The sequence below is a fragment of the Centroberyx affinis genome, unplaced genomic scaffold (genome assembly GCF_046629955.1).
Source record: "Centroberyx affinis isolate AG114_WGS23_722 - 3 ecotype Tasmania unplaced genomic scaffold, CSIRO-AGI_Caff_v1 ptg002440l_1, whole genome shotgun sequence".
Taxonomy (NCBI): Eukaryota; Metazoa; Chordata; class Actinopteri; order Beryciformes; family Berycidae; genus Centroberyx; species Centroberyx affinis.
In genome coordinates, this window is record NW_027280683.1 from 38417 (window position 1) to 48010 (window position 9594).

The following is a 9594-nucleotide window of genomic DNA, read 5'->3' on the forward strand; positions in this document are numbered from 1 at the left end:
ATTATAGTTGGCTAATGTTTGAACATCGTAAATAATCTAGCATTCCCCATATAGGCTAAAATGTTTTGGAAGATAAAGAAAATGCCAAAGTTTAAAGAATGCTGGAACTTTCTTCATTGTGTTTTGTGTACTAATATTTTGTAAATTATTTTTACCAATGAAAGGTATGGTCAGTCAAACACTTTATTGTCAGAACACATTCAAGAAAATAAAAGTCTCCACACTCTCAAAACACTTGTAGACAGCATTTTATCCCTGCCTCTGCTTGTGTCTTGGGTTTGTCTTGCAGAACACAAACAAACGTCCCCTCCGTCGAACAATGAAACAGTCTTTGCAGCGTCTTTTCAGGGCCGACTTGGTCTTCATCCCTGCAGAGGGCTGGACGCAGGGAAGATGCTGACACCGTCCCAGCAGGGACGCTCCGCACTGGGCAGAGGATCCAGGTGAGGGGGGCTGGATGGAGTTTGCTCTGGATGAGGACAGCAGCAGTCTGCTGGGCGCTGCAGTGAGGGTGGAGAGACATCTGGAAACACTGGCTGCAGGTGAGGAGGAGCTCAGAGTGAAACGGGTCACCTGGGCCACTTGGCGAGTCAGGGAACTGACCAGGTGCTTCAACAGGAGGGGTGCCATGGTGTCAAAGCCTGAGAGAGCAAGGGCATTTACATTAACTTGTTGCACTGTCTCGTAGCACCTTTGTCCTGTTGGACCAGAACTTAGCTCTATAGCACTTACTCTCGTTCTCTCCTATCTAGAAACTTGCTTGTGTTGTATGCAAATCTCATGTGTAAGTCGCTTTGGATAAAAGCGTCTGCCAAATGTGAAATTGTAATTGTAAATCCATATTAATCTAATGTAGGCCTACATCTTACACCAGTTCATTGCTATCGTGTATACACTGACTCATACCCCTATATTTCCAAATTCCCCAAAATTTAGTAGGTTGACGCAGAGGCTGGTATGAAAAAGGGATGAGGGGGCTGTTTCAAGTAAACAGTGAGCCCCCAACACACACACACACACACACACACACACACACACACACACACACACACACACACACACACACACAGAACATTGTCACCTTTACTTGCCTTGTTCATTTCAACTATTTACAGAGACCGTAATGAGATTAATGTGTATACCACGATATAAACCATGGTCGTCATTGCGTAACAAAACAATGTATACACACTACTATTAAACCAATGCCATTCTAGGTTATGCTACATGCCAAGGAGACAAGCATGTATGCAGTCAATCCTGCTGGCGTTCAAGGCCAGACATGAAACCGGCCGAAACCAAGTGTTATTTCGCCTTGTCATTGTCGTATCACAAAATCGAAGAATATGCACAAACCTTTCTGATTTCCCAAGAGGTTCAAAACAGGGGTTATGCCCCCGAATGTAGCGTTTTAATCACCGCTACACGGCCGCGGTGCTGTTCTTCTAGGATACAACTGCTTCCGGTCTACGACGTCAGTGACGTTGAGAAGACACGTAACGTGCTCCTCAGGGTCCTTCTGCGTGCCCGCTACTTCTTTTTTACTTGAAAGCACAACGAGACCAATTTTTAAAATTATACTGAGTATGATAGTAGTAATGCATTCTGTTTATTCAACGACACCAGTGATTGAAAGATATGTAAATAAGATCAAAATATAGGGTTATTAGGACCCTGCAGAGGCTGAGTAGGAAGGCTTTCTCGCAAAGCATCTTGGGAAAACAGGCAGTTGTAAACATGGCGGCCGCAGCGGGCAGGTTTCTGTCCTTCAGTAAAAATGCTAAGGTGCTCGTTTCACCCTTGAGGTTGTCTGCCGTTCCTGCACATCGCTACAGCTTAGACGTCTCCAGTACCGGCGAGGCAATCACCCACACTGGACAGGTAAGGTTTTATTCAATACGTGCGTATGCTCTCTAGTCCCGGATGGAGGTGAGAAGCTAGCTTAGCTAACCTTAGCGTTGTGCCAGTAGTTCTAGCTAGTAAACGTAATGGGTCCATTATCGGACAGGTAACGACAAGGCATCAGCAGAAATCTCCCCGTCTGACAATCCTCTTTTCACTATCCCGTGAAATTTGTATGACGACCCTCCACTAATGGTCAGTCCACTGTATTTAAGCAGACTTACCAAAGCATGATAGAGCTACAAGTTGTATAACGACACATATTTCGCAGCACAAAGTTCAGCCAATCGATCTCTGCTTACCGATGTCCAACAAGCGCAAACTAACTCTGGATGAGCAAGTCCAATTTTGGCTAATTGCATGTACTTTCTCGGTTCCAAGCCTTGTTGTATTATTAGTTGGTAATGCTATAGCGTACCCAAATCCCAATCTTGTCAGAAATAGTTGTGGCAGAAAGCGGAAGTGATGCCGTTGTTTTGGGAAAATACATTTTACCAGAGCTAGCAAATTGTGTTTGATAAGTATTGGTGTTGCCTGATGATCCAATTCATATCAAGTGTTCCCTGCACTCAGGTGTATGATGAAAATGATCCCAGGAGGGCCAGATTCGTTGGCAGACAGAAAGAGGTAAGTTATATGTGGCGACTTTGGTTACTGCGCAGCTTTGGCTCATTCATGAGTAGGTCACAAATCAACTAGATATTTCACAGATCTTAAAAGGTAGCTACTGTTCAATATTGCCAGTTAACCTGGATCAAAATGAGGTTCAACTGGTAGGTATTGGACAAGAAATGTGTTCCCAAATGGTGCACACACAGTGTGACTGTTAAGTGTGCGTCACTGATGCTGTGTTTTGTAACGATGACCTCTGTTGTTCAAAATATGCGCAGTCGTACTTTTTGTAGTAGGAAAACACCATGTCAAATTCAGCATTTTCTTGCTCAAATATAAACATATAAGCCTTGTCAAAGATCACAGATGACCTGTTCCCAAATCCTTAGGATCTACTACTTCTCATTTCACCATATGCTCAGACCACTACACAGCATTTCAATAATATATCACCATGTATTTCTTGGTGTGGTTTTTTTTTTTGGTTTTTTTTGTTTTTTTGGTGCTTTTGTACTAAACCAATTTTAAAACTTGAAATATTTGTGAAATAAGTGCTGCTTGGTTGAATGGATATCTGCCAAAATGAGGAATACTCTCTAGTTTAGACCTCATTTTGCTTACTAGTTTTTGCCAGGGGATAACAATGCAAATGTGTGGACTGTGTCCACGTCAAATTATTTTCCAGGTGAACAAGAACTTTGCCATCAAGTTGGTGGCAGAGGAGCCAGTGACTGACATTTCAGCCAGAGTGGTGTCCTGTGATGGAGGTGGAGGAGCCCTGGGCCACCCCAAAGTCTACATCAACCTGGTAAGGGCCTGAAGTGCACACACTAGTATGACTAAATACTTTTGTCCCCCACATGATACAATTGTCCATCCATCTGTCTGTCAAACATGATATCTCAGACATCACTGGTCTGATTTGGATGAAACTTGGAGGGTTGATGCATTTTGGTGTGTAAAAGTTACACTGATTAGCATGATGGGGTCGCTGTAATTAAAAGTTGTTCTTGTTACCGAATGCCCCAAGCAGTGCCTGCATTATTCATGGGCATCAGTGTTGGTACTTGAAGCATGCCAATAACTTCAAACATATTTGCTAGTGGCCTACTCTGATCATTGGTCATTTGGTCATTGTGTTCCTCTTCTACCCAAACAGGATCACGTGTGCTTGGTAAAGGAAAACCAAAGTGTGCTAGTAGTATACTGGACCGATAGTAGGCCCATTATAGTACAGCACAGTACTTTCACAATGAGTAAACTATAATATTGTCAAGTAGCATTCACTTACAAACTTCAGTTCATCATATAGGACTGGAATTCAGACATAATACTGGATATGTTTACATACACGCAATACTTTTATTTATTTGATAATCGGGTTAGTTTACTCAGAGAACGATGTGAAGCAATGAAATCCATTCATCTCAGTGTCAGATGGAGCATGTCAGAACATTTTGTCACATCGCATTGATATGCATACAGAACACCTTGATCCAAGCAGTGTTATTCTCAGTGACATCTTACAGCAGAAAATGCACCATGCAACACTTTTGTCACCATGTTGTCATTCATTTAAACAAACACACCACCACTGCATCTGGGTCAACTTCCTCTACGACCTTTTTCTGACCCATGCATTTACTGAATGAACTCGGGCTAAGGTATTTACATGGCAAAATATAGATAAGAAAGTTTGAGCAGAAATCTTTTCATTGGCTTATGCATACACTGATTATGCCCTTACTCTGATTAAGATAAGGCATTTACATGACACATGCTATTGCCTTAATGAGGGTCACATTGGATTATTAGAGTGCATGCAAAGGTACCCAATGATTGACTCTCTATACCATGTTTCCTCTCTGTGTCTCCAGGATAAAGATACTAGAGTGGGCACATGCGGCTACTGTGGATTACAGTTCAAGCAGAAGCATCATCATTGAGACGCCTCCTCTGTCCTTCCTGTTCTGTGTAAATTGTCATTCTGGTTAATAAATTATATCCACTCTTCATTCTGTCTCTGAAGCCTGTTTGGACAAACATAACCTTTTTGATTTCAAAATATTTCATAATAACTATTGAATGTGTTCAGTTGTTTTAAATTATTATTATGAGAGGTTAACACACATACATCATGTTAGCATAATGATTTTTGTTGATGATTTAAGGAGGCTATGTGAAGTTGCATTGAGATTTTTATAAATTGTAAAATGGATAATGCACATTCTTAGGCAATTTCTGATGCTTGTTTGAATTCCATAATGTAACTGTTGCAGAGCTTTCATGTCGCTTAAAAAATGATTCAGGCTATCACCCCTATTGGCACTAGTGCAGTTCTAGTTTTATAATTCCAGTGGTGGATAGCTGGGTGCAGTTCTCCCTGTGGCCGGCAGAGGTCAGCAGTGTCCCACAGATCTGTATGGTCTGGGTACATGGGTACAGAGTTAAGAGCCTAAGTAATGTGTACCCTCTTTTTTTTTTTTTTTTAGACACTATATTGAATTGACTAGAACAAAGCTAGTTGTTTTAAATGGGACACTAAGGGGTTTGTAAGTAGTAATTGCAGTAAAACTGGTTTGACTTAGTTTGTACCATAAAAGCCTGCTGTGCTGATTTATACTGAAGTGAGATGAGGGCCACACTGCACTTTATCAAATCTGATATCTGGCTCACTGTTATCCATAGAAGTAGGAAACGGATGGCTTCACTTCATGTCATACATGAATAATTGTTTACTTGTGATATCCACGCTTTGAACCTGCTCTCATCAATAAGTAGGCAATATATGGCCTGCCTCTGCTCTGTTTATCTTGAGGAGCGTTGAGAGGACCTTAGCATTCCTTGTGCATCGGCCCTCCCCAGCCTCCGCTGTAGAGTCTCGCTCTGCCAAGCCTGGAAGACATCAGGAGGGAGCCAGCCTGATAAGACACAGCAGCGCGGAACAATACATGTTTGAAGAAGATCATATATATATTTCATCAGGCTTATTCTCCATAGACCTCTGCATGCCAAATTGGCCCGCGCTCGGCTCAGGCTCCAGACAGCGCTAGCCTGTCCTGTCCCCAGTGATGCAGCCAGTGGAACTGCATTTTCCACACCATGGAGCTCAGGTTGGGAAGAGTAGCCAGGCTGATATAATTGGCCCTGGTGACTCCTGGAAGTGGGGCTTATGCTGTAGTTAACCTCATCTATAGTCAGGCCAGTTTGGATGATTGAAGGGGAGAGGGGAGCATTGTTAAAATGAGGCAGGCAAGCCGGGTCAGTGTCAGAGAGTTGACTGGTTGGCTTTGTGGTTGGTAAGTTTGAGCGGTTCAGAGGTGCTGGGTGGTTGAGTTATAGGCATAGCTAGGGGCAAAATCTTAGGATGAAACTGAGCATATGAATTGTGTTGAATTAAACAGCACTGTGCTTAATTATTCATTGCCCTTAAATGTACCACACACCGTAATAGACAGAAGGGTAATACTCTTTGATAATAATCTTCAGATAACTCCAGATTATGCTGAAAATGTCTGAAGTCAGACTCATCCAATTTGCAGACGGGCTCATTCACTTGAACTGTCAAATCACCAGAGAGGTCTGGCTACATCCAGTTATCTGCTTTCTTTCTGCATAATCTTAGATAGTAATTGAGGATACTCTTAAGCATAATGTGACCCGCACTGTTAGGTCAGATAATTCAGACAGAGATAGGCTCCAGTGAGATTGTAATCACAGTGAAAACCTCCTCACTACTGGGCCACACAATAGATAATGGAGTTAAATGCCACTGAATTCCTTAACACAGTGCCCCTCCAAAACAATCACTCTCTCCACACAAAACTTCCTCCTCGCCATTGTAATTGCCCTATTAAAATATTCCTCCTTTAAGATGTGTCATATTACAACACTTCAGGCTCATTATGGAGCTCCCTGCAGCCAATTATCTGAACCTTCACTTCGGGAAGTCACCGTGGCCAGAAGGGACACGTAGACACAGATCTGGGAGCAGCGTGTCCTCCTCCAATCCATACCCGCTGTATTAGGAGGCAAAACAGAAAACTGACCTTTGGTCATTGTCTGGGGGCGACTCCACTCAGCTCCACTTCAGAGTCAGGTGACAGAGCTCCTGACCTTTACCATGGAAATAATGACTTGTTCTAGTGCCAGGAGCTCAGAGGGTTACCGCAGGGAGTGAGACACCTCTGACGACATGTGACAGTTTTTGGAGGAGAGAGTTTGCACTCAGCACTTTGATAGCCCCTGAAAACCAAAGTGTGTGTGACAAGACGCAAGAGACTTCTGTGTGGATATGTATGTCAGCGTGCGTGGCTGTGTGTGTGTGTGTGTCTGTGTGTGTGGGGGTATGGGACAGAGACGCAGACAGTGTTGAGAGGGAATAGGTGTCAGACTGAAGGTGCAGAGAGGAGTAATTTGAAGTTGTCAATACTTCCTGTGCAGACATTCCATCAAAACATCTTAAATTAAGATGCCATGACACACAAAAGGTTCACAGAGTATAAGAAGAAAATAAGATGAATTGTAAATTAATCATATCATCTCAAACATTATTGTCCTCCATCTGATGTTTAGCTCTTGGGTGTAAACAATTGTAGGTTGCTTCTGGGTGTAAACATTTCATCTGTTATGCACGAAGCCATGTTTTGCCTATCGCCTCTCTGTTGATTCTCCCATAAGACACAAAGGGGCAAATAGCGCCTGGTGGTGTGAGCCAAACAAGTAAACAGCGGGTCTAACATTCCCCCGACCTGTAAAGGAACACAGTGGGGCTTAATCACATCATATGGCCCAGGGAGCAGGCCTTCGTGTCAGACTCGCTGTTGTGTGTCTAGAGTAGACCGAGGTGAGGTGAGACGAGGGGAGAGGGAGAGCGAAAGGGTGGGGTCGAGAAGGATGGGGGGGAAGAGAGAGAGATGAGGGTTAGGGAAAGAAGAGGAGATGGGGTGAAGAGACGACGACTGCAGCAGGAAGGGGAGGAAGGCGCGAGAGGTCAGTGGAGCAAGATCGAAAGTGTGAAGAACAGAGGTGAGAGAGAAGATGGGGGTAAATCTCACAAGACATATGGCCAGTTTTGAAAGTACTTTTAAGGTTTGCGTCATCATGTTGCACTGTGTTGGAACCATAAGTGTGGAGTGGGGTGGTATCCATTGTAGAGGTCCGACTTTTTACATGTTAGGTGCATTGTTGCTGCACTGCTTAGATCCATCTCCAAGGGGAATTATTTGGAAAATGCACTGTTAATGTAGAATAAAATAAAATGGCTTCCACTGTAGTAGTCCTTTCACTATAACAATGTCCATCTTAAATTATCATCATTATGTAGCATTTAGTCATTTATTTTTCTTGAAACAAGTGAAAAATTCAGCCAATGGATTGAGATAATTCCACTTGTTTCCAATGCGGTTTCACTTGTTTCAAGATAGAGCCACAATTTTGAAACAAGGCAGAATAAGTATTGGAAACAAGTGAAATTATCTCAATCCATTGGCTGAATTAACAGATTTTATTCACTTTTTTTAAGAAAAAGTTTAAGACTCAATACTAGATTTTTTTTTTTTTTTTTGCAGTGTTCACCGCGCTCCGGGCCCAGGGGGACCAGTCATGTCCCTAACACCTAAGGGTGAGAACAGGTAGAACCTTATCTCTCTTAACCCCACTCAGCACTGGGCCAACCTCTTATCTGAGTGCCATTCTGTATCCATCATGACACTACCGTCTGCCTGTTTAAAGTCAAATTCAGCTGCTGATTTTTAAAACGGAAAGGAAAAAAATTCAATGATAAAAACTGAAACCAAAATATATGAAACGCATTTACAGCCTATCACAATGGGATCGTGTCCAACAGTGAGGTAGAAGAAAGAAAACTTTACAGAAAAAAGAAGTCAGATGTCATTATTTATCATCTTAAATCTTACTTATTTATGAGGCAGAAACAGAATGAAATTCTCGGTTGAATTCATCCTGAATTATTTAATCTGAAATGGTTAATTCCATACAAAGCCCCGGCAGATCCCTCCTCTGTTCTGATAAATACTTTATCACCGTTCCTAAATCGAAAACAGAGGAGAAAGATGGGGGTGAAAAGTAGAAGAACTCTCCTCACTGTTCCTGTGCCTTCTTTTAGAAATTGTTGGTTTTTAAATGTTTTGGGAGTCCTACATTTGTGAACATTCGGTTAATAATTTAAGCTGATAGAAATGTATTTTTTATAAAACATTTAGTCCTAATGATGGCAGCCTCTGTTCTGTTTATTTCTATTATGTTCCTTCCTATTGGTTGTATGGCAAGATCACCGAAGTGGATAAAGATTTGAGTGTAGTGTGAATCTTACTCAAAATTACTTAAGAGGCTCTATTAGGCGTGTTGTGCGCGGTGGATTTTCTCGCAGTCCCAGGTTGACAAAGTCAAAAGCTGCCTAATGAAAAGGGACGCATCGCTGATTGCAGCTATATCTGGAGCCGAGGTGGAAGTGGCATCGATTTAACAATTTAGCAGCACCCTCCTCTGTGTGTTTCCATTAGTCACGGCTGAATACCACCCACTTCCCCCCTTTCACTTCCTCAAAACACACACGCATGCACACAAACACACACACCCGCAGCCAATGCCATGGAGCTATATATCCCACTATTCCTGAGCAGGATTTACAGCATCTAAACTAACACCGCTTGCAGCAACCGCTAGTGGTTTCAGCACCATGGACAGCTAACGTAAGGGCACACTCAGAAAACTTTGCCATGCTACGGAATACACCTTTTATTTTTGTGACTCAGTGCATGTGCAGGCTATAGTGCAAGTGTACAATATTGGATATTTTTCATGTTTGTGAACCATTGTTTGTGGTGACAAATTCTCACTCTAGAAGTCAAAGTATAGACATTTGGCAATGAGTGGGGCCCATATTTACCGTGCTTTTTAACAGTCTATGATGAGATAGGGCCAATCAAAATGCCAAAATAGATATTGTTAATTGTAGTTAGGTCAAGTCACAACAACAAAATATACACTTTTTGTTTGAAGTCCAGCAGTCTTTGAAAATGCTATTGATTTTGTGTTGTTTAGTCAGCACAATGTGGG

The 9594-nt window shown here is 42.3% G+C and overlaps 2 protein-coding genes across 2 annotated transcripts; one reads left to right on the plus strand and one right to left on the minus strand.

Moving 5' to 3' along the window:
- Nucleotides 1-249: 249 nt before the first annotated feature.
- mrpl36 (mitochondrial ribosomal protein L36) lies at nucleotides 250-630 on the minus strand. Its single transcript, XM_071533844.1, has one exon. It carries the CDS (start codon nucleotides 628-630, stop codon nucleotides 250-252), a length of 381 nt encoding a protein of 126 aa, XP_071389945.1.
- A 1090-nt stretch (nucleotides 631-1720) lies between these two features.
- On the plus strand, nucleotides 1721-4526 carry ndufs6 (NADH:ubiquinone oxidoreductase subunit S6). The gene is made up of 4 exons (XM_071533843.1): nucleotides 1721-1881; nucleotides 2476-2529; nucleotides 3200-3322; nucleotides 4392-4526. Exons 1-4 carry the CDS (start codon nucleotides 1738-1740, stop codon nucleotides 4458-4460), a joined length of 390 nt encoding a protein of 129 aa, XP_071389944.1. The 5' UTR covers nucleotides 1721-1737; the 3' UTR covers nucleotides 4461-4526.
- Nucleotides 4527-9594: the final 5068 nt, after the last annotated feature.